Source organism: Grammomys surdaster, unplaced genomic scaffold (genome assembly GCF_004785775.1).
Source record: "Grammomys surdaster isolate TR1022 unplaced genomic scaffold, NIH_TR_1.0 342, whole genome shotgun sequence".
Classification (NCBI taxonomy): Eukaryota; Metazoa; Chordata; class Mammalia; order Rodentia; family Muridae; genus Grammomys; species Grammomys surdaster.
This window is the reverse complement of record NW_021604761.1, coordinates 977,485-1,002,773: the sequence shown is the minus strand read 5'-3', so window position 1 is coordinate 1,002,773 and position 25,289 is coordinate 977,485. Positions and strand designations below refer to the sequence as shown.

Genomic DNA, 25,289 nt, shown 5'->3' with positions numbered 1-25,289 from the left:
CGCAATCCTCTCGCCTCAGTTTCCCAAGCACTGAGCTTACAGACTTGGGTGCCACAAACACTCAGCCGGGGTGTTAGTAACTTAACTCGTGCTTTATTCGCAGCCCAGTACTGATCTTACCTAGTTGGCGCGGAGAGCCGACCTAGCTAGTTCTGGCAGCGTGTCTGCGAGCATCTCTAAGCCCCGCCCAGCCCGTGCGTAGGGGCGCCGTTCTCTTGAGACCCTAAAGCAGCTCCGGAAGTGCGCGGCGACCGTAGCCGCGCGTGCGCAGCTTGGCTGTTCCGCCCCCAGTCGGCAGTCAGCTTGCCCCCTCAGCGCGGGCCAGGCTTCGTGTAGGTGGGTGTCTGGTCCCGAGGCTGCGGTGAGCCTCCCGCGTCCCTGTCGCTTTGCAGGTGGGCAAGGACAGCCAGCAGGCAGGGTCTCGCTCGAGCTGGCTGCCTCAGCTTCTGGCCAAGGGCGCTGATGATGCCGCGACACCTGGGAGGAGGGATAGTGGAGGAGGCAGCGGTCGCAGCCAGAAGGGCCACCCAGCAGCGGGAGCACCCGTGGGAGGGACAAGCCGCTGGCGGCGACGCGGCCTTGGGAGGCATGGATGTGAAGGACGATGGCCTTTAGGTATTGCCCAGAGCTAACCCTCGCCTCCTGTTTCGTGTCCACTCACACCCGCGACCCTGTGCGGCCTGTCGCGGTGAGGCCCGCAGCCTTTTCCAGGCTGGCCCTCTAAGGCTGAGGCTTAAGGTGCTATGCGTCCACTCTTGGTGTCCTGGTGCATGGCTGGAGCTGCCAACTTGCGCCGTGCTTGGGGCAGTTCTCAGTTTGGATAGCGGCACGGGACAGGTCACACGCTGACTCTCGCGGCTTCAGGACACTTCAGAAGGCCACTTCCGAAGCAGGGTCTGTCGTCTTCTTCTGACCACCTGTCCACTGCCCCCAGCTGAATGGAGCTGAGTTTGTCTGTTTTCTCTCCCCGAGAGTAAGTTGGGGAAGCCTCAGGCCGGGGCTGCCTCCTGCCTACCACAGATTCCAAGGTGGTTCACAGCCCAGATGGCTGCCAAGTCCTGCTCCCCGACTCTGGTGAGTTCTTCTTTCTCTCTACTGCCCTGTCACAAGCTGTCTCCTTTAGAACGGTGAAGTGAGCAGATAGTAGAAGTTGGGAAAAGGTCAGGATGCAGACTACAACCTCTTGTAAGAAGAGTAGCACTCTGTGTCCAGTTGGGCCTTGCCTGATCCACCAGTCTCAGTTCTACCCGAGCAGGGATCAACAAGGCACACACCCCTGGTGTACTCTCGGCATATTGTCATTCCAGGGTGAGATGCCTCTGACCTTCCAGGATGTGGCTGTGTACTTCTCCAGGGCAGAAGGGCAGCAGCTTAGCCCCCAGGAGCGGGCGCTGTACCGAGATGTGATGTTGGAGAACTATGGGAACGTGGCCTCACTGGGTGAGAACTGCCCTGGAGTCCTGGCTCACAGTGGGGAGTCTCTGAGGGACACTTAGGCCGATTTGACTCTTTGATTCCTGGAGAAGGGAAAATCCTGCTCTTGTCCCCAGGTACCAGTCTCTGCAGTTCTAGGGACTGTTTTCCTTGTTGCTGATGACCTCACAGTGCTATCCCTTTCCCCATGTAATGACAGAGATCGTAGGCATTTGAACTCTTTTACCCCTTGAGTCTCCCCTGACCAGTGTGCCCATGCAGACAGAATACCCTTTCTAGTGAGGAAGACCCAGCAGACAGGGTTCTGCTCTGTCCCCCAGGTTGCAGCAGCTTACGCAGGGTCTTTACCCCTAACAGGATTCCCAGGCCCTAAGCCAGAACTGATCTCCCAGCTGGAACAAGAGGAGGAGCTATGGGTCCTGGATCTTCTCGGGGCTGAAGAACCAGAAGTCTTGAGAAGTTGCCAGACAGGTGAGCCTAAGATGGATGCTCGGGAGTGGCCTGCCAGCCGCGCCTTCGGTGGCTGGAGGTGAAGGCAGGTATGGTGATGGTGTACAGCCCAGCCCTCTGTGAGGGAAAACAGCTGCCGGAGGCATTTGTTTATAATGTTTTCCTTTGCCTTATGAGATCTATTTGCTTTGCCTTAAAAAACAAAACAACCAAACAAAAACCAGTATCGTGGTTTCTGGTCATAATGTGTTTTGTTCTTTTACACCTTCATTCACTTTTTCTGTAGAATATAGTATTTCTTTTCACACCAGCTACATGGTCTGTGTCATACCTCTCTCTCCTTCAGCTCTTCTTCAGCCCTCAATTTTTCCTGTTTTCTCTCTCCTTCTTGAGACTAGGTCTTCTTGTGTGGCCCAAGCGTGCCTCTGACACCTAGGATCAAGTCATCCCTCCCAGAGCTTTGGCCTCTATGGTAGCTGGGAGAATTAGTACACGCCCCCACGCTTGGCTTGCTAGTGTTTTATGTCTCTTCAGTTGTTCTCTTCCTTTCCCTCACCCCAGCATGCTCCCAGAACTCGGGCTAGCCTGAAAGTTGCTGTGTAGATGAGTGTTCCTGATCCTTCTGCCCCTGCCTCTCAAGTGCTAGATTTATAGGCCTGTGCAACCATGCCTGGCCCTTTTATGTTTTATTTTATCGATTCTGCTTTACTGAGGCTCACTCAGTTTCCGGCTCTTGTCCCTGTCTGTCCTGTTGTTCCGTGTACTGTTCCTCTTTATCAGAGTGGCTTCTGCGTCATCAGTCATGGTCTCCCATTTGCTGTTATTCTCTGAGTTAAGTACTTCCAGTGTTTCCCCTTCATCAGTCGTTGGTCCTTCACCGCAAATGAATGCATTGTCATTTCTGAGGGGCTTACTCAGAAGCGCTCTTTCGAATAATATACCCCCCATTTTTACACATTTCAAATTGCCTATACGGAGCTTTTCTGAAATTGAGACCTTAGATCGTTGATTTGTAATTTTATTTTCTTTTTTTTTTTTTTTTTTGGTTTTTCGAGACAGGGTTTCCCTGTATAGCCCTGGCTATCCTGGAACTCACTCTGTAGACCAGGCTGGCCTCAAACTCAGAAATCCACCTGCCTCTGCCTCCCAAGTGCTGGGATTAAAGGCGTGCGCCACCACCGCCCGGCTGTAATTTTATTTTCTTAAAGATGTTTATAGCAAGGCTTTATGAAAGTACATTTTACATATTTATGACTATTACTTTTGTGTATGTGTACTGTAGCTCAGGTGACTGCAGAGGTCAGAGGCATCAGATCTGGAGTTACAGGCATTGTGAGCTGCGGTGAGGGTACTGGGTTCCAAACTCAGGTCCTCTGGAAGAGCATGCATGCTCTTAACTACTGGCGATTCATGAGTCATCTCTCTGGCCTGCCTTTTCTTTTTTTTCGTTTTAATTTTAGTGCTGTGTACTGAACTCGTGCATGCTAGGCAAGTGCCCTAACAATGGGCTGAATCCGGAGCCCTTTTTTGTGTCGTATTTTATCTTGAGACAGAATCTTAGTTGCTAATGGTGGCTTTAGACTCTTGTTCTATTCTAGGTTGGCTTTGAGTTTGAGGTCTTACCTCAGCCTCCTGAGAAGCCAGCATTATAGGTCTACTTTAGCATGTATTTCATGAATTTTCTATATACTTTATGAACATTTAGTTCAAAATGTCCTTTTTGTTTGTTTGTTTTTTTCGAGACAGGGTTTCTCTGTGTAGTCCTGGCTGTCCTGGAACTCACTCTGTAGACCAGGCTGGCCTTGAACTCAGAAATCGCCTGCCTCTGCCTCCCAAGTGCTGGGATTAAAGGCGTGCACCACCACCGCCTGGCTGTTTTTTTGTTTTCAAGACAGGATTTCTTTGTGTAGCCTTGGCTGTCCTAGAACTAGCTCTGTAGACTAGGCTAGCCTTGAACTCATAGAGATCCACCTATGTCTGCCTCCCAAGTGTTGGAGTTAAAAGCATATGCTGCTCCAGCCTTTTTTTTTTTTTTTTTTTTTTTACAATTCTTGGGCCCAATCAATAATTGGATATGTGTGAATTTCTAAGTAGTTGTCTTATCTTATTGTTGTTAATTTATTATATAATTCCACTGTGGTCAAGCAGCATAACTCTGAATAGTTTTATTCTTACATTTGCTAGATGTCTTACAACTTCCAGGTCTCTCTTAGAAAGCATACTATGTGTGTATTAATAACTTTTCTGTTGCTGCGATTGAATGCCATGACAGAAAGCAGCTTAGAAAAGCAAGGGATTCCTTTTTTCTGACTTGGAGTCCCGGAGGGACAGGGCCCATGATGGAGGGGAACTCACAGCAGCAGGAGTGTGAGGCCCACCTGTCAATCAGGACAGAGTGATCACATGTCATCTGCAAAAGTGGGTGTCGAGGAGACATGTGGGTGGGGACAGGAAGTCCTTCAGCAAGGCACCTTCTCCTAAGGGTTCCACAACTCTTCCCAAGTGTACCACCAAGTAGAGACCAAGTATAAAGAAATCAGCCTGTGGGAGACATTTCTCCTTCCAACCACAACAATATCTATGTAAAAAAAAGATGGGAGTTCCGTTGCCATAGGGTCGATTGTACATTGTCATTTACATTGATGAGGCTGATGGTATGGCTCAGGTTTTCCACGCTTTCCCTGATTTTTTGTTTTTGGTTTTGTTTTCGGTTGCTTGTTTTAATTGTTCAGGTGCTTGGATCATCCAAGGTGTCTTCCCTTTGATTTAGGGACTGTCTTTTTGAAGCTGTGGTACTGACTTGTTCTCATTTGGCAGATACATCTTAGGAGATGCAAACAAAGCAGCCCCAGCCTTCTTGCTGTTTTTGTTAACTTGGAGTACTTTTTTATCTATTTAATTCCAGCTGTGATGGTTTATATTTATACACACACACACACACTAAGTTTAACTTGCACTTAGCAACACTTGTGGGGTACAGGGAAAACCGCTTTCAATAGAAATGCGTATAGTAAATGCATCCTTTTTTACATCTATAAAAAGAGGGTTGTGTGGCTTTAACAAGCTGAAGTAGCCCTAAGTAGGCCTGAGGCGGGAGCAGAGCGATCAGTTTAACACACAAGCAGGAAGTTCTCGTGGTTCTCGTGCATAGTTTTGTTTTTCTATGCAGTTTTCTTTGGAGGAGACCTGGCCAGTGGGGTTTAACGCTGGCTAGGCTGGAGTCCTTTCTCTGTGTCTTGGGGTAGGCAGGCACATTGTCCTCCTAGATAGCTTTAGCTCTATAATAGTTCAATTAGCTGATGTAGGTATGATTTTGTTCCTTTGCTGTCGCTTCAAGCCTTCTGTTCACTACTGCTGCTTAGCTGACTGACTGAATCCCCTTCCTAGGGACCATGTTAACTTGAGCTTTGCTCTCATCCTTGTTCTGAAATTCAAAAGGCTCCAGACTGATTGCTGTAAGACTTGACCTTGACACTTGCTCACTCAGCCTTTCCCTTCTGCGTGTAACCATGTAATCCCTTGAGTAACAGAAAAGGACCTGCTGACCTCCTTCCTGGGGTATCTGTTTCCTCAAGTTATGAGTGGATTTCCCTCAGATTTGAACTCTTTTCTGTTTTGCATTATTCACTATTCTGTTTGCATTGTTCACTAATCCAGGATGCAATTAAGAAAGATGTTTATGTTACTAAGGTTTAACCTGGAATGATATTTCTTCAGGTATAACCAGCATCCTTTAAAACAAACTTAGAGTTAAATTTATAAAACAAAGACTAGTCTTTAGTGAACTTTGTATTAGGTGGTATGGCTATCTAGAACCAAGATACTACCCATAAGCTTAGACTAGGGATCTCTCTTATTGGAAAAGATGGGATCTCAAGCCTTGGGTTGGAAACCTCACAAGGCAGCCAGTACTCTTGGAGCCTGAGAAGAACAGCATCTCTGATCGAGCCCACCCAGTGACTCTTGATTCCTTTAGCTGTTAGTGACCAGCCCTTGGGTGAGTACCACAGACTACAGAAGTTCTCCTATAAGCAGTGAGGAGATGTAGCCTCTCAAGATCTTAGAACAACAGAGGCATCAGGCAGGGGTACCAGCGATCTCTCTTTATTTCCAGTTGTTAACTGCCAGTCTGGGCTGACATCTCTGGCCCCTATCAGGTAAGGCCCAGGGGAAAGGTATGTAAGGAGCAGGCATTTAAAAGAGTTTATGTGGAAGTTCCAGCTTATTTTGAAGTACAAAAGAAGAAATAGTGTGGGTTTCAAACTCACCTTCCTAAAAGAAAAATAATGTATCGTTGAAATGACTTCTAATTCTCAAGGACGTATATGGCTTGAGGTAGAGGCTGAGTGTTAGCTGTTAATAAATTAGAACTTTAGAAAACTCTCTGCCTTACTCTCTTACTCTCTTGCTTCTAGCTTCTCTCTGTCCCCTCACCCCTCTCCCCTTCCCTTCCCCCTCTTTCCATGTGGTCATGGCCGGCCTTTACTTCTCTTCTTCCTCTCTCTTCCTCCTCTACTTCTCCTCTTTCTCCGCCATCTTCTGTTTCTCTCCCCCACCTTTGCCCTCTGCCCTGAATAACCCCTCCTCCTAACTGTTAAAAAAAAGAAAAGAAAAGAAAACTCTCTGCTATCAGTGTCAGTATAGTGGTGGTCCATACCTTTAATTCTGTCATTTGTGAAGCAGGGGTGGTGTATCTTTGAGTTTGAGGCCAGCCTGGTCTACAGAGTGAGTTCAGGACAGCTAGGGCTACAGAGAGAAACTCGTCTTCAAAAACAAAACAACAACAAGAAAAAACCAACTCTGCTGTACAGCTACCTAGATATTCAGTCTGAATGTAGGGTGAGGTGGGGTGCTGGTGATTGAGGTTGTAGCGGTCAGTAAATAAGTTTACAAATATTTTAAAGCAATTTTCTAATCTACCTTAAAAGTACAAATTATTAACAAAACTGGGAAGAAAAGATCATTGACATTTAAAATAGGAAATTGATCGAGAAAAATCAACAAAATGAAAGTCGGTTCAGTGGCATAATTAAGTTGATAAAACATAGGAGGACCAACTTAAAAAACAGGAAGGTAGAAATTACAAATACCAAAAATGAACTGAGTCTGGTGTGGCAGATATCTTTAATTCCAGCACTCAGGAAGCAGAGGGAGGCAGACCTCTGAGGTCACCTTGGTCTTACAGAGCAAGTTTCAGGACAGCCAGGGCAGTATGAGAAACTCTTGTCTAAAACAAACAAACAAACAAACAAACAAAAAATACATAAAAATAAAGGAGGCTGGACATGGCTCAGTGGTTAAGAGCTCTGTGTGCTAGCCTTATGACAGATGAGGAAGAAATGATACACTCCTTAGGAAGATGAAAGAGCAGGCCCTGGCTGCGAGGCCAGCGTTACCTTAGCAACAAAATCAGACAATACAGGAAAGAAAACTGCAGACATATTTCTCATAACCACAGATGGGACAGTTCTCAAGAAAAATAACAGCAAATCAACTTCAACAATGTATAAAAAGAACACCTGTCTGGGAATATTCCTCCCTTGAGCCCCTGCCCCCTTTCTTGGGAGTTATTTATCATTTTTCTTAATCTGTTAGTTTTCTTTTTAAAAAAGAGTGGAATTTATCTTAGATATGCAAGGCTGGATCAACATCTAAGAAGTCAATAAAATTTACCACATTGTTAGAGGAAAGCAATCACATAATCATGTCAGTGGATAAAAGAGAAGAAGGTGTTTAACAAAGTCATATATTCATTTGTGATTAAAACCCAGACGAGCAAGGCATAGGAGAGGGATTCCTCAACTCGTAAAGATCTTCAAAAGCCCTGTGTCTAATAAACTGAAGATGAGAAATGAAGCTTCCTAAGGTCAGGAATGCAGCAGGTTGTTACCTGCCACTATTCCACCCTGGGAAGTCCTGGGGAACCAGACTTTGTTTCCATGCAGGGTGGTAACTGGGAAGTGCAAAGCTTCATGTACAGTGTCCGTAAGTCAGCTGCTTTCCTTGCACCTGAAATGAACAAGTTGTTTCCTGTTTGGAGTTTGGAGGAGAAGTTGAGACTGTCTCACTGTGTAGTCGTACCTGGCCTGGAACTTCTGCCTCCTGGATGCTGTGATCAAAAGTGCTTTAAAACAGCCTAAAGGCAGGCAAGATGGTTCAACAGGTAGCAGTCCCGAGGACATGAGGACAATCTCCTGGACCTGGGTAGAAGGAGAGAACCAATTCGTGGAAGCATATCCTAATCTTTTTTTGTATCTGGTTTTGTTTTTTGTTTTGAGACAGGATCTCATTATGTAGATCAGGCTAACTTCAAATTCAGAGACCTTTTCTGCTTCCCAACTGCTAAGATTAAAGGTGTACACCACTATACCCAACCCTCCATCTTTTAAAAAATAAAAATGTTAAATTATATAAGCACTCTGAAGATTAAATTCTTGTGCATTCCAAATGTTTTTACCTAATATATTCAAAACTTAAGGGGAAAAAATACCAAACTCTGTTAAAAACATACCAGAAGAGGAATAATAGAGTTTATGGATGGAATAATATCAAGATGTTAACTGATTTCAAATTTCTTTGTAGAGTCAATACATTCAAAATAAATATATTAGCAGTTTGTTATTTGATGAATATCAACAAACATTTCAGTGCTGTTTTTTTTAATGGAAAAAACTTCAAATAGCTCATTATTGAAGCAAAAAAGCTGCCCTCATACTACCTGATCGCAAGACTGAACTATATATAAAGGCAGTGTGGTATTGTAAAACATAAATGGAGTGATCTGGTAATCGTTGGAACAGCATAGACAATGCAGGTATGAAGGACTCCGTAAATATCAACTGACCTTTGATAAGGGAGCAGACATACACACTGGAGAAAGAACAGTCTTCAACAAATACTCTATATTTAACATGCCAATTAAAAAGACTACAAAAAGTCAACAGTCTTGGTTTGTTCATACTTACTCTGCTGCTGTTATAGCTAACTGCTTAACCAACAGAACCACTTATCACCGCTTTAGAGGCTGAAAGTCTCTGATCAGGATGATATGTTTTTAGACTCTGGTGATCTTGGTTATGGATGATAATCTCACTTTGTCCTGGTATGGTAGATAGAAAAATGGCTTCTCTCCCCCCCCCCCCCCCCCCTACCCTCCCCCCGTCACTTCCCTCCTTCCCCTAGCTTTCCTGGAGCTCTATGTAGACCAGTCTGCAGGTTGGCCTCGAACTCACAGAGATTTGCCAGTTTCTGCCTCCTGAGTGCTGGAATGAAAGGTGTACTCCTCCATACTGGGCTGATTTTCTCTTTAAACAGAGCAGGCCTCCAGAAATGGCATCTCTTAAAAGGTACTTATCTCCTTGTGAGAACCAGATTCTATCACCTTTCCATCTGACCCTAGTTACCTCCCAAAGGCACAGTTCTAAATGCTATTGAGAGTTAGAATTTCACCTTATGAATTAGAGGGAAGGATAAAATTTAGTCCAAAACACAAAACTCTAAGGCTTCCAAATGATAACAAGACAAAAGGTATTCTGATTATTCAGATATAGCCCCAAAGACAATCAGTAAAGCCTGGTTGACAGTTAAAACTTCATTAAAATAAACTGCAAAAAAAAAAAAGTCTAGAGACTAAAAATATTTGCAAATGTCATATCTAGTAGATGGCTATTACTATCTGCTACAGCATCTATTACAGCAGCCCCACTTAGGACTCAGTAATAAAAAACTACATTTAAAATGGCCAAAAGAACTGATTAGACACAAGAAAAGATACAGATGACAGGTAGGCATATGAGATATTTGACTGTGTCCCCAAGGAATTACAAAGTAAAATATTGAGGTATCACTGCATATCTTTTAGAATGGCCAAAATCTGAACCCTGAAAATACTAATACTGTTAAGGATATGGCATAATAGTAACCATCATTCATTGCATTAGAATGCAAAATGTAGCTGTCTTAAAAGACACTTTGTATCTTATAGAACTTAACATGCTTGTTAAAAGTTCCAAGAATTGTGTTCTTGGCCTGCATCCAAATAAATTGAAGCTTTCTATAGCCAGACAAAAATGTGTACATGGGCACGTAGAGCAATTTTATTTACAATTACTAATACACTTGTCTAATATTTCAGTGCATGAATACATAAGCTGATCATTGAAAATGACTAAGTTATATGAACCTATTGAGAAACATGAAGGAATTGTATTTAATTAATAATAATAATAAAGTGTTTTGAGGCGTAACCTCACTCCAGTCCTACCTGACTCTTTGTAGACCAGGTTGGCCCTGAGATCATGGAGACTCACTTGCCTATGCTTCCCCAGTGTTAAGATTACAGAGTGTGCCACCACATCCAGCTTGACATGGAGGAATTTTTTGTAAAAGATTTATTTATTTAATGTATATGAGTATTTTATCTGCATGCCAGAAGAGGGCATCAGAACTCATTATAGATGGTTGTGAGCCACCATGCGGTTGTTGGGAATTGAACGCAAAACCTCTGGAAGAACAGCTGGTGCTCTTGCCACTAAGCCATCTTTCCAGTCCCCTACAAGAAGAAATTTAGTTATTAAATTTCGAAGTCTGTGACATTCTTTTTGTTTGTTTGTTTGGTTGGTTTTTTTCGAGACAGGGTTTCTCTGTGTAGTCCTGGCTGTCCTGGAGCTCACTCTGTAGACCAGGCTGGCCTGGAACTCAGAAATCCCCCTGCCTCTGCCTCCCAAGTGCTGGGATTAAAGGCATGCGCCACTGCCGCCTGGCTGTTTGTATGTTTTTTAAGACAGAATTTCTCCATGTAGCCCTGGATGTCTGGGAACTCACTCTGTAGACTGGGCTGACCTTGAACTCCCAAGGGAGTTTGAACTCCCCAGGGCCTCTGCCTTCCAATCCTTCTGGGATTAAAGCCCAGCTTCTTCAAACTTAAAAAAAAAAAATTGAGGATCTTATTTAATTTTTTTGTTTGTTTCTTTGTTTTTGTTTGGTTGGTTTTGGGTTTTCAAGACAGGGTTTCTCTGCATAACCCTGACTTCCTGGAGTTCAATCTATAGACCAGTGTGGCCTTGAACTCAGAGATCTGCTTACTTTGGCCTCCAAGTGCTGGGACTAAAGGTGTTTGTCCCCACCTCCCGACTGAAGGTTTTATTTATTTTATGTGTAGGGGTGTTTTAATTGCATGTATGTCTGTATAGCACATTCTTGCCCCCTCAGAGGCCAGAGAGAGCATTGGATTCTCTGGAGCTAGAGCTTCAAATGTTTGTTAACCACCTTGTGGGTCCTGGGAACCTAACCTGGTCCCTCTGGCTGGTAGAGTAGCCAGTGCTCTTAACCACTGAGCCATCTCTCCAGCCTCTTCTATGTCATTCTTAAAGCAAAGCTATAGAGATAACCAGCACACATCTGTTATTCTAATATTTGGACGGTAGAGGCAGGAGGATCAGGACTTGAGTCATTCTGGGCTACATACCAAGTGAAGACCATCGTGGGAGCATGAGATTTTATATGGACCCCTTCCCTTAAAAAAATAAAGTGTTTGCCAACCAGTGTTTGCCAGGGAGTAGTGAAAGGGTTGAAGGTAACTAGGCAGCATATACAAAGTTTTAGATCACTGAAACATTTGAATGGTACTGCAGTGGTGAAACCATGTCATTGGTTTGCCCAGCTTAGGCAAGGTACAACAAGGTTCAGCCCCGGGCCAGCAAGATGGCCCAGCAGAGAAAGGCAGTTGAAACACAAACCTGGCAACCTGAGTTTGATAACCAGAATCCATATAAGGGTGGAAGGAGAGAACTGACTCCTGAAGGTTGTCTGCTGTCTTCATCTGCCAGCTGTGGCACATGTTCCCACACGTACACACCACGTGCACATGTACAATAAGTATTGTATTCCAAAGGATGGAACCTAAACTGTGGCAATTGGAAATTAAAGATATGCCATTGTGTAGGGATACCCATTGTGACACATGTACTGGAATAGCTTATGGTTTCCTGCGCATTCAAGATTCAGAACAAAGTTGTGCTCCTTCAGAGACTAAATACTGAAATTTGATTTATAGTGTATGTGTTTTCTGTTAACATATGGAGAGAAATCTCTGTGATTTTTCCACAATTTCTGTCCTGGTTTGTTTTTTGGTTTTGTTTTCCTTTGTGAAGAGTACTCCCTCAGAAGAAAGAAGAAATGGAGACAATTTTAGGAGTACTGACAGACTTAGGGGTACCTAGAATTCCAATAGTCATATGGGGATCAACTCACACAAAGAGACAGGATGAAGACCTGAGGCTTCCATCTTTAAGTGGGGTTCAGGACTATGGCAGAAACATGGATGGTAGCTGAGGTCACACAGAAAAAAAGACTCAAAGCAAACATGTAAAATCTTGTGCTAACAGGTTAATCTAGGTTGTAAAATTATCCAGCTAGAGATGGAGTAGGGCTTGGGAAATTGGCATCCACACAGGAACTTTGAAGGAGTGGTTGCAGAACTCAGGCAATTGTATGGTATGGTCAAGTGTCCCTCAAAGGCCCGTAAGTCACTGATGACATGTCCTAAAAGGGACAGTGGTACATTGTTGGTTCTCCCTGATCTGTGGTCACAGTGTAAAGTCACACTGTTGAGTACTTCCTTTTCCATTGCCACCTGGTGGCCTAGCCCAGAAGCCCACAGCACTGCAGTTGTCACATCTTGGCTAGAACCTTTAGATCATGAGTTAGCCTTTTCCCGTTACAAGTTATTTACATCACATATTTCCTTATAGAAATAAGACAGCCACCAACACAGGCAGCCAAAGAAGTCTTAACTACTGCCAAGGAACTCTTGTCAAATGACCTGATGTGGAGGCACACACCTTTAATCCCAGCACTCAGAAGGCAGAGACAGGAGGAGCTCTGAGTGGAGCCAGCCAGAGCCATATAGTGAGACCCTGGCTGGGGAGGTAGCTTATCCTGCAAGAACAAGGGCCTGAGTTGGATCCCAGGACACAAAAGCCAGACATGAAAGCCAGACATGCATTTGTTTTTGTTTTTTGAAAGATTTATTTATTTTATGTATATGAGTACACTGTCATTATCTTTAAACACCAGAAGAAGGCATCGGATCCCATTACAGATGATTGTGAGCCATGATGTGGTTGCTGGGAATTGAACTCAGGACCTCTGGAAGAGCAGTCAGTGCTCTTAACCGCTGAGCCATCTCTCTAGCCCCAGACATGCATTTGTAATCTTGGTGCTAAGGCAGTAGAGAGCAGATCCGTGGGGCTTGTTGGCCAGTTAGTCTAGCCTATCAGGTTATAGGCCACTGAGAGACCCTGTCTCAATAAACAAGTTGGCCAGCTCCTCAGAGAGGATACCCAAAGTGGTCCTCTGGCTTATACACAAAAGGAGGCTGCAGCAACAGGCAAGGTTAAGTATCTACCCTTTTGGCCATCAGGTTTGCAGATGTTCTATAACATTGTATTACTTATTAGTGTGACAAAATACCCAATGACAACTTAGGGAATGGTGTATGGTTGCTCACAGTTTGAGGAGGATCCATGTGTTGCTGAGGGCAAGGCCGCAGGAGAAAGGCAGCTGGTCACATTGTGTCCACAAGAAGCCGAGCATGCTCACGCCCCATTCACTCTTTATTCAACCCACTGGATGTTGCTGTCCAGTTTGGGATCTATGTTCCTTCAGATAGACCTCTTTGGAACAGCCTCACAGATACCCAGAAGTCTGTCCTTTAGGTGATTTTTAAATTAACCAAAATGTCACAAACTCGGGCTGCAAAGAAGACTCAGCAGTTAAAAACACTTCTTGCTCTTCCTGAGGATCAGAGTTCAGTTCTCAGCACTTATCTGGGTGGCTCACGACCATCTGTAATTCCAGCTCCCAGGATCTGACACCTCTGCCCTCCACAGGCATCTGTACTCATGTGCATGTATTCACATAGTAACAAGATGTCTACACACGTATGATGCTTCTTTTGTAAAAAGTATATTAATTTTAAAAAGATATAAACTTACACTTATCATGGTGGTTGTGTGTATATGTGGTTGGATATATGCCTATGGGCATGCCATATGGCTGGCCAAAGCACATTATGGAAACCAAAAGACAATATTATAGAGTGGGTCTTTTTTTTTGTTTTTGTTTTTTTTGAGACAGGGTTTCTCTGTGTGTAGCCCTGGCTGTCCTGGAACTCACTCTGTAGACCAGGCTAGCCTCGAACTCTTGAACTCAGAGATCTGCCTGCCTCTGCCTCCCAAGTGCTGGGATCAAAGGTGTGCACCACCACCGCCCGGCCTAGAGTGGGTTTTCTACTTCTACCTTTATGTAGGTTCCAGGGGTTGAACACAGGTCATTAGACTTGCACTATTAATTGCACATTTTGCCTGACCCCCCACCTTTTTTTTTTTTTTTACCTTAAAGAGAGGTCTCCTTGTAGCTCAGGCTAGCCTCAAACTCACTGTGTAGCTGAGGCTGATTTTGAGGTCCTGCTTTTCCTTGTTCTGCCTCCCAAGTGCTATAATTACAGGCATATACCAGCATATCAACTGTAACATACCCTTTAAATTTTTATGTGTTTGTTTTTACAGTGCTGTGCTAGGATTAAATCCAGGGATTTATCCAGGGATATGCTAGGCAAGTGCTGTACCGCTGAGCTACACACCCAGCCCATAGTCTGTGTTTATCTACATGTTAACTTTTACTCAGTGCCTTAGGATAATGAGTGTTTTCTCAAACTGCATGATATATACATGGTCAGTGTGTGTGTGTGTGTGTGTGTGTGTGTGTGTGTGAGAGAGAGAGAGAGAGAGAGAGAGAGAGAGAGAGAGAGAGAGAGAGAGAATATGGACATGCCCAAAGGCATTCATGTGGTCCAGAATATAATATTAGGATTCTCCCTCTTATTGCTGCCTAAACTGAGAGAATCTTGACATTTTGACTAGGCTGGCTGGCCATCAAACTCTGAAGATCCTCCTGGTACTACCCTTGTCTTGTGTGCTTGGATACAGGCATTTACAGTGATGCATGGTATTTTAAGTAGATGTTAGAGATTTAAATTCAAATGCTTTTATCCACTGAAGCATTTCCTGGCTTCTGCAAAGAACTTTTTTTTTTCTTTTTTTTGTATGTAGCCCTGGCTGGCCCAGAACTTGCTCCGTAGACCAGGCTGTGCTTGAACTCAGGTTCACCTGCCTGCCTCTGCCTCCCATGTTGGAATTAAAGGTGTGTGTGCCACCACTGATGACACAAAGAATATTTTTAATTTAGGCTTAAGTAATAGTTACATCCTTATTACTTGCTAACAAGTTGTTAGTTACCAGTGCCAAGTTACTTAACATCACATGCTTATAGGGCTTGAGAGACGGTTTAGTTACTTTCCTGTTGATGTGATAGAACACCGTGACCAGGGCACTTACAGAAGGAAGGACTGGTTTATTACAGAGGGATGAGTCCATCAGGAAGACACGGCAGCAAGCAACGGGAACACCAGCAGGTGCAAACTGGAATGATATGAGGCGTTGAAACCTCAGAGCCGCAGCCATGTATTAACTCCAGCATGGCGGTTAAGTATTCAGATGCTTGTGACCATGGGAGACATTTCACTCAAAGAACCACACATGCCCCGATAGTCAAGGTGCTATTGACTCTGTTTTTGTCATGAGTTATTGTTGTGCGACACTGTTCCTGGGGGAAAGTGAGCAAATGTCTTCTCACTGCAGATAGGGAACCAATGACAAACCAAGGAAGGATGCCATTACATGTCCAGCTTGGGTGAACCAACGGGTTACTTACAGGAATGTGGGTGAGGGCTTGCCTACAGGAACATCAATGGGGAGTTCAGCTGGCTTGAGAATATCCTTTCCAAGTAGCTCGGTTGGTCTGAGCCTCTTCCAGGGACCTCAGCTGGTCTGTACTCCTCCTGTCCCATTCTGAGACATGTAGCCCTGGCTGTCCTGGAACTCACTCTGTTGACCAGGCTGCCCTCAAACTCAGAGATCTACCTGTCTCTGCCTCCTGAGTGCTAGAACTAAAGGTGTGGGCCACCATTGTCCAGTTATGTGTTGTTTTTTTTTAAAAAAAGATTTATTTATTTATATATTTTATATTTATGGGTGCTTTGTCAGCATGTACATCTGCACACCAGAAGTGGCTATTGGATCCCATGGGATTGCAGTTATAGACAGTTGTGAACTACCATATGGTAGTGGGAATTGAACTTGGGATCTCTGGAAGAACAATACCCATTGTTCTTAACCATTAAGCCATCCAGCCAGCCCCTGGTCTCTACTTCCTCCAGCCAGGTTTCTTACCTGAGAGTGGCTTTCAGCAGTTCTTACAGTTTATGTATGCTTGGAGAAGGAGAGGCCTAGTGTACTGGGTCATTTTCAGAGACTTCCTGAAGACTTTGAGTTGTTTAGTTCCTGAGGCAAATAAGCTTCCATACTGGGATTGAATGTTTCACCTCTTTAAAACATCCTATATCAAATGAACTGCATTCAGAGAAGTAGTTTTACTTTTGAGAAACTTGCTGCACAACAGCTTTTAACAAAATATCGTTTGTAGCACTTTCTCCAATGTAAGCTTCAAAAGTAGATGTGGAGTTTGAGAGTTGGCTCAGCAGTTGTACTTGTTGCTTTTGCAGAGGACTCAGATTGAGTTCCCAGTACCCATGTGGTGGCTGACAACCATCTATAACTCCAGTTCCAAGAGAACTCATCTAATTCCTTCTGACCTATATGGGCCTCAGGCATTCATGTGATGCATACACATAAATGCAGGTAAAACATTCATATACATAAAATAAATCTAGCTGGGTGGTGACACACTCCTTTAATCCTAGCACCTAGGAAGCAGAGGTTGGCAGATCTCTTAAATTCAAGGCCAGCCTGGTCTACAGAGCGAGTTCTAGGACAGCCAGGACTAAATGGAGAAATCTGTCTTGAAAAAATATAAACAATAAAATAAAATGACCCTAGCCGGGCTGTGGTGGCACATGCCTTTAATCCCAGCATTTGGGAGGCAGAGGCAGGCGAATTTCTGAGTTCGAGGCTAGCCTGGTCTACAGAGTGAGTTCCAGGACAGCCAGGGCTACACAGAGAAACCCTGTCTCGAAAAAAAAAAAAAAAGAGCCTAAAGAAATTTATTGAGTAGAATCGGGAGAATTTTATATGATTATCACATACATATGCCTGTTCATTGTTTTTTCCAACCACACCCATGTGTGAATGTCTTAGCGCATACATCCAGAAGATGGATTTTTTTTTTCCATTAACATTTTAGCTTTTCAAGCCTGTGGAAGAATGAGGTTGTTGTGAGTGGTCAGAACCATCTTGGGTCAAGAATCCAAATAATCCTGGTATTTGGCTTTTATGTCTAGCTATTCGTTTCCTGAAAGATGACATCATGCAGCCCTTCATTCAGAGAAGCCTAGGTTGTGTTTGTCCCTCTGTTGCAGCCTGTTCACACCCGAGAGGCTGGCCAGTTTTGGGCTTTTGCAGAGCTGAGGTTGCTTCTCTGTGAAGCATAGAACTGGCTGCTTTGGTGGAAGAGGAAGCTGCATTGATGATGCTTTTTCTAATAGGTTAGGCCTCGTGGCAGCTAGTAGGTGTCTTAGCCACTTGGGTAGATCTTGAGTAATGTCACTTGAAAGGGAAATTATTATTCTATTTTTGCAGTAATGAGTTTGGTGACCAAATTAAGTGTGGTTATCCCAGTGCACTGTGACCTCTGGCTGGTATCCTCATGCTGAATTCTTAGGCATGGATAACATGTATTTGCACCCCAGATATTGACACTGACCTAAAAATAATTTTATTTGTCTAATGAGTCAATAAGTTTATTGGGGTTACTTACATAAGTGGAGGTGAGGGGTTACTTACAGGAGCTTGAGTGACTCAATGGGCAGCTAAAACACCAAATGTCTCTCCCCTGCAGAAGCCCAGGACTTACCAACCTCTCGGTTGTAGTAAACAGGGTTAGACCAAGGGACCAAACACAACTGAAACTCCTTCAAATTAAGGGCTGCATGGTGTCCACTAAGCTAAATCTTCAGCTCTTGAACACAATTATGTCAAAAGAATTTTACTTGGAGATAAAATGTATTACTATCTCAGAAACTAGTTCATTAAATTAGGGGGAAAACTAATATTTTTTCAAAGACTTATTTAGTGTATATTTTGTCTGCATATATGTAACCACTCATGAAAGGTGATTCTTTGGAGTTTTATGACCAAGTTGCTTGCACCTTGGCTGGTCAGAATCTCTTAGCCCTTACACTTGTTCATTGTTTTTACAACCCTGGGGAGGTTCTTTGAGAATCTTGTAAATTTCAGGAGCTTTCTGAGCTTTGTAAATTTCATTTCTTGAGTATAATGGACCTTCCTCCAAGAAGAAGTATTTCATTTGAGAGGAAATGTTTTAAGTTGGTAAGAGTACAACAGGCACTTGTCTAGAATGCATAAGCTTTTGGATTTTATCCATAGCACCTAAGAAAATGAAATAAAATGGAATTAAAGAGCAGAGCAGGGTTGGAGAGATGGCTCAGCAGTTAAGAGCACAGGTCCAGGTGGCTAATCCTCGGTTACTGCAGCTACAGCATCTTCTAGATGGTCCTGAGTTCAATTCCCAGCACCTACATGGTGGATCACAATCTGTAAACAGGATCTGAAGCCTTCTTCTGGTGTGTCTGAAGACAGTGACAGTATACTCACATATATTAAATAAATAAATAAATAAATAAATAAATAAAATCTTTTTTAAAAAGTTAAAAAAAGGAGCAGAGGAACAAATGACTAATATGAGGATAGTAACACCTTGATCAGTTCTGTAAGCCAGCCTTGCTTCTGGAATGAGACCCAATCCAAACAACAACAACAAAAGATGTGTTTTGAGGGACTGGATCAAAAGCTCATCAGTTAAGAGCACTGGCTCTTAACTTCTCCAAAGTACATAGGTTTGAGTTCCAGCACCCATATGATGGGTGACAACTGTGTTCTGTTCTGGGGTTTCCAAAGCTCCCTTTTGACCTCTATGACAGCCATAAAGTACTCACCCATACTTAAAATGGAGATAAATCTTTAAATGCACATACACAAACACCAATTGACACAGACCCTGCAGGTTATAACAAAAGGACACTTTGGACACTTTGGTCTCATGTAGCATCAAATTTGCTGTTTAGTCAGAAATTGCTTAAAACTCCTGATCCCCTTGTTTTACCTTCTGAGTGCTGAGATCACAGGCGGTCGCCATCACCTCTGATTTTAAGAGATGTTGGGCTGGGCAGTGGTGGCGCATGCCTTTAATCCCAGCACTTGGGAGGCAGAGGCAGGCGGATTTCTGAGTTCGAGGCCAGCCTGGTCTACAGAGTGAGTTCCAGGACAGCCAGGGCTACACAGAGAAACCCTGTCTCAAAACAAAACAAACAAAAAAAAAGATTTATGTGTGTATTTTGATGCTGTAGCTGCAGTAACCGAGGATTAGCCACCTGGACCTGTGGTACAAACCAGAAAGTGGCACTGCTTTTAAAAATTATTGTTTTCAAAATGTTTTGCAGACCTAAGGGATAGGGCTCACCAGCTAAAAGCGCATGCTCCCAGGCCTGTTGACCCATATGATTGAGGAGAATTGTGCAAGGAAAAGTAGCATTTTATGGGCTGATGAAAGGCTCAGAGATTAAGAGCACTGGCTGCTCTTCCAGAGATCCTGAGTTCCATTCCTAGCAGCTACGTGGTGACTCACAATCATCTATCTATAAGGGGATCTGATGCCCTCTTCTGGCCTGCAGATGCATATGCAGCAGAGCACTCATACATTAAATAAATTGAAATTAAAAAATAGCATTTCACAATTTATCTTTTTGTCCTACACACACAATAAATGTTAAAAATCATTTGAGGGCCTGGAGAGATGTTTCATTGGTTAAGAGCACCAGTTGTTTTTGCAGAGGACCCAGGTTCAGTTCCCAGCAACCACTTCAGGTGACTCATAAAAACCTGTAACCCCAATTCCTGGGAATCTAGCACCATCTCCTGACCTCTCAGGGCAGCAAAAGTGATGCAGGGAAAAGACACAAAGTATAAATAAGTAAGTGAAAATTCATTTGGTTAACTTTCTTGTTCCCGAGCACAGTGGGTGTGCATATCAGTCCTAGCAGTCTGGAGGCAAAGGCAGAGTTTGATGCCAGCCCAGTCTATAAACCTACTTCCTAGCTTTCCCTCAGAGAAATTACCATAGCGAGATAATTTCAGCAATTTGCACCAAACATTTAAGGCAGAAATAGTACATGTATGTGGTTTTTTTTTCCAGTAAAAATTGGTTTATTCTGTACATCAGATTTGGAACTTAACTTGTTTTTATAATATACCATAGACTTTCCTTTAATTATTGTTCTTCCATTACTATGCAGGAAGGTATCGTGCTATCTGAGTAAAGGTGAGCTTAGACAGTTGGCTGGGTTTTGAAAATGTTTTGTCTGCTCTCACCTCTTCATACTTGCAGCCTGTCAGGTGCTGCCATGCTCATCCATCTGATGCGTGTGGGCATTCACGTGGGATACTCTTAAAAAAAGATTTATTTTACTCTGTGTGTGTGTGGATTCATAGGATGCTTGCAGGAGCCAGTGGACAGCTTCGAATCCCCGGGATACATTCTTAGAGAGTAGTGTGGGGACCAGGGGTGTGCAGTCTACCGCTTCTTAAACCCAGTCTCCTCAGCCTCTGTGCAGCTCCCTCTGTGCCTGTCCCTGTCTCTGCTGCCCACCTCTTGCTCTGGCTGTGGTGACAATTCCTTAGTTCTTGGACTCAGTGCCTTCTCCTCACATTCCAGCAGTCGCGCCGTCATCTCCACTGCTGACTGGACCCTTAACTGTTTCAGATCCGCCTTCCTTTTGAGGTCTTCTGACTGTATATACTGATTCCATGTTACATAATTTATCAATTCCCTTTTGAAAATGGCGGCAAGCGACTTAATGCTCATTGATAGGATTACGAGTTCCAAACCACCATAGGCTACACAACAAAAACTCTTGATTAAAAAACAACTACAAGCCGGGCGGTGGTGGCACACGCCTTTAATCCCAGCACTTGGGAGGCAGAGGCAGGTGGATCTCTGAGTTCGAGAGTTCGAGGCCAGCCTGGTCTACAGAGTGAGTTCCAGGACAGCCAGGGCTACACAGAGAAACCCTGTCTCGAAAAAACCAAAAAAAAAAAAAAAAAAAAAAAAAAAAAAAAAAAAAAAAAAAAAAAACAACTACAAAAAAATTATCATCTGCCTTCCTGAGTAGAACATGAGCTTTTTGAGACCAGAGACCAAGTCACTGTGTCTGTCTTCCTGTTGTATTCTTTACCTAGAACATGACTGGCCTTGTATTTGTTGAATAGGTTAATTTGCTAATTTAACACTGGCCGTTTGTTTGACTCTCCCTTACTTTGATGACTAGTGAACATTGTTGTCTTTATTTGCTAGTTGGCCATCTTTATTTTTGGGTTCTGTCATATCATTCTACTGAAGCATCTGATTTTTGCATAATAGCTTTGTTTGTTTGTTTGTTTGTTTTGAGACAGAGTCCTATGTAGTCTTACTGTCCTGGAGCTTACTGTGTAGACCAGGATAGCCTTGTGCTCACAGAGGTCTGCCTGCCTCTACATCCCAAGTGTCAGGATCAAAGGCATGTGCCCTCATAACTGGTGCATTATAACTGATGGAAACATGAAGCAAATTGTAATTTCTGCTGACAAGGGTTTCTCTGCTCATTTATTTGTGCTTTTTGTTCAACAGATTCTGAGATCGAGACTGAAAAGGACCTATCCATTTTAAACCAGAAATGTTCCAGAGAAGACAAGACCCCAGAATTAATATTACAAAAATCCCCAAGGGCTAATTCCCAGGCCTCGGAGTCCCAGGAAGTGTGTACCCATGAAGGTCAGGGTGATGGGGGCCGTGGAAGCTCTGCTACTCAGGGTCTGAAGAGTGTTGCTAAAAAGGACTCTACGGTCTGTAGGGAACAACTTCCAGAGAACACCCAGGCTTCTGCATTTGACAAACACTTGGATCCCAGCCAAAGTGTTGTTACAATTCAAAGAAATAAAACAGGACAGAGAATCTTTAAATGTGACATATGCAATAAAACGTTTAAATATAATTCAGACCTGAGTCGGCATCTCAGGAGTCACACTGGGGAAAAGCCTTATGAATGTGGTCCGTGTGGGCGGGCCTTTACTCACAGCTCAAACCTGATTCTCCACCAGCGAATTCACACTGGGAATAAACCATTTAAGTGTGATGAATGTGGGAAAACTTTTGGGCTCAATTCCTATCTCCGTCTGCATCAGAGAATTCACACTGGAGAAAAGCCGTTTGGGTGTAATGAGTGTGGGAAGGCCTTCAGTAGAAGTTCAAGTCTCATTCAGCACCGTATAATACACACAGGGGAGAAACCATACAAGTGTAATGAATGTGGGAAAGCCTTCAGCCAGAGTCCCCAGTTAACTCAGCACCAGAGGATCCACACAGGGGAGAAGCCCCACGGATGCAGTTGGTGTGGAAAGGCTTTCAGTCGGAATGCAAGCCTTATTCAGCACCAGAGGATTCACACAGGCGAGAAGCCCCACAAGTGCACTCAGTGTGGGAAAGCCTTCAGCCAGAGTTCCAGCCTTTTTCTTCACCACAGGGTTCACACTGGGGAGAAGCCCTATGTGTGTGGAGAATGTGGACGGGCCTTTGGCTTCAACTCTCATCTTACTGAGCACGTTAGGATTCACACTGGGGAGAAGCCCTATGTGTGCGGCGAGTGTGGCAAAGCCTTCAGCCGTAGTTCCACTCTGATGCAGCACCGAAGAGTGCATACTGGGGAGAAGCCCTATCAGTGCACGGAGTGTGGGAAGGCCTTCATCCAGAGTTCCCAGCTCACCCTCCACCAGCGTGTTCACACTGGAGAGAAGCCTTACGAGTGTGGTCTCTGTGGGAAGGCCTTCAGCAGGAGATCAGCCCTCACTCAGCATCAACGGATTCACATGGGCGAGAACCCACAGGAATTTGAGTGTGGCCCAGATTTTGTTTATGACTCCAGCCATCTGTCCGCTGGAGAGAGACACGGCAGGGCCTTCAGCCACAGTGCAAAACTTGTCCTGCAGTGGACGATACGAAGTGAAGAGAAATCCCAGGGTTGTCATGAGTGTGGGAAAGCTTACAGCACTTCCTCACAGTCGGTGGACTATCAGAAAATTCAGGCTGGGGAAAGACCCAATAAATGCCAGGAATGTGGTGGTAAAGCTGGTAGTGGGGTGTCACCCCTTACTCCACACCACATGACTCGTGTTGGAGAAAAGCCACAATTGAAGGACGGATCTGAAAGATACTTAATTCAAATCAAAAAGATTTTCCAAGAAAGACATTTTTAATGTGACAAATGTAAAAAACAGTTTAGAAACTTTGCTTTATATTAGGTAGGATTGCATAATGAAAGCTAAATAAACTGTTACTAACAGATTTGCATATTAGGAGGCTGGGGCTGTGTGGCCTATTGTGTCTACCCACCCCACACCCCATGCCTAGGGTCCCAACCAACTCCTAACAGCAGGCCATCTCAGCATCAGGTCAAGTGTAGGTTTTTATCACAGGGTTGAGTTCCCACACTATAGAGCAGTTGATGGGAAGTTTCAAGATGACGACATGTCTCTTCATTGGCGACTATAAGAAACCCGGAGAACCAGGGGATTTGGCTTGTCACGTTTGAGAATATTAATGCTAAGGACAGATATGGCCATGATTGGCAAGCATGTAGATGGTCTGGGGACCGAGGTGGCGCTGCCAGCGGCTGGTGGACTAAATATAGGTTCTCTAGATGCAGAGGAGATGGAAGCTTCGGGGGGCAGCCACTGTGAGGAAAGGGGTGCAGACTGCAGAGACATCAGCACAGATTGACAGCTGTGGTGACCAGAGCTTAGGGCCAGCAGTGACAAGGACAGGTACAAAGAGTAAAACTCTCTCTGGAGGTTGTCCTGGTGGCTGTAATTTAAAGATCTTTTGGTCCTCACTGAATTAGTCATGTGCAGTAAACAAATCTTATCATTTCCATTCTCTTCTGCCAACACAGCCTGACTGCTGCCAACTCCCAGGTATCCTCATCACCAGACTTTCCCTTTTAACAAAGTGCTGTCCTTGTTTCCTTTTTTAAACATTTTGCCAGGTACTTGAGTGACAGAGACAGGTGGACCTCTATGAGTTTGAGGTCCCAGACCAACCAGGGCTACATAGACCCTGTCTCAAAAAAAAAGGAAAAAGTTTTGAATGTCATTTTAGATTTACTTTTTGTTTTTACTATGACTCCTTTTTTTATTTGTTTCTTACTGTTTTTTTTGGATGTTTTTGATGGGGGGTTGGTTGTATTCCCTTTTTTCACTGTCTGCTGGGGTTATCCTGTGAGGTTGGGGGCCTCCACTCTGAGAGCAAATGGATTCAGAATCTACCCCTTTTTTCCCCCTTTGGAAGTTGAGCAAGCTGTGGTTTTCTCCAACTCCATATAACATTCCTCAGCAAAGCGTGGTTGGATGGACACTAGTTGGCAGCAGAGCCGCCTGAATTCAGCCTGCATACCCTCCATGCTGTACAGTGCCCCAGGATCAGTACAGACACTGGGAGGTTCTTGATGGTGTTATTTATATTGTACTTTTTTACTGCAAGATGTACAAATAAGCCATCTATGTTGTATTTGCAGTGGCTAAGGAATTCTTACACCTAGTTTCCTTCGACTTAATGAAGCCAATTAAAAAACTGTGAAAATCAATGTCTGTCTGTAGTGATGGTGTGATTCGGCACAGTGCCTGCCTAGAATGTACAAAAACCTTGGCTTGATCCCTAGCACTGTAAAAACTGGGCATCTTGATGCATACTTTTAATTTTAGCACTCCAGAGATTGAGGCAGGAGGATAATAAGTTCAAGGCCATACTTAGCTACATAGCAAATTCAAGACCAACCTAGGCTACATGAGACCCTACCTAAAACAAATCAAAACCAATTATGTAGATAATACTTGCAAGCAATACAAACTGAGGGGTTGCTAGTCATATTAAAGTTGAAAATAAACATGAGGGGATTCATCTTGGAAAATAAAGTTGTTTGTGTGGAAGTTGCTGTTACACTCGGCTGAATGATGGGACAGCACTAGAAGCAGCCCTAGCTGGTTCTTTCAGGCCCTAACCTTTGACCTTGAATGACCACATGCCCTGAGTATCTAATCTCATCTTATACAGATTACCTGTTTTTGATGCCCACATCTCTTCACTGCCAAGGAAGCTAATAGTGGTGTTGATAACCTCATTCTGGTAGTCCCCAGACGGGAGAAGATCATCTGCATACTTCAGTAGACACATCTGGGTAGCGAGACCTCAAAACAGTTCAAGTAGCTAGCCAAACACACTAGAAG

At 43.9% G+C, this 25,289-nt stretch overlaps 1 protein-coding gene across 2 annotated transcripts; it reads left to right on the top strand.

Moving 5' to 3' along the window:
* Positions 1 to 278: 278 nt before the first annotated feature.
* On the top strand, positions 279 to 24,131 carry Znf251 (zinc finger protein 251). 2 transcript variants are annotated; one of them, XM_028778856.1, is made up of 5 exons: positions 291 to 392; positions 865 to 1,074; positions 1,308 to 1,440; positions 1,792 to 1,905; positions 21,643 to 24,107. In XM_028778856.1, the coding sequence occupies exons 2-5, from the start codon at positions 1,045 to 1,047 to the stop codon at positions 23,262 to 23,264; spliced, it is 1,899 nt and encodes a 632-aa protein (XP_028634689.1). In that variant the 5' UTR covers positions 291 to 392; positions 865 to 1,044; the 3' UTR covers positions 23,265 to 24,107. The 2 variants fall into 2 exon arrangements, with proteins under 2 accessions (XP_028634688.1, XP_028634689.1); XM_028778855.1 differs by having other exon boundaries at positions 279 to 1,074; positions 21,643 to 24,131.
* Positions 24,132 to 25,289: the final 1,158 nt, after the last annotated feature.

Excerpts from the sequence above, each read along its gene's own strand:
- Znf251 (XM_028778855.1), top strand. The coding sequence starts at position 1,045 with ATGGCTGCCAAGTCCTGCTCCCCGACTCTG. Across the intron at positions 1,075-1,307 it reads AGTCCTGCTCCCCGACTCTG|GGTGAGATGCCTCTGACCTT; the intron begins GTGAGTTCTTCT and ends TTGTCATTCCAG. Across the intron at positions 1,906-21,642 it reads CTTGAGAAGTTGCCAGACAG|ATTCTGAGATCGAGACTGAA; the intron begins GTGAGCCTAAGA and ends TTTGTTCAACAG.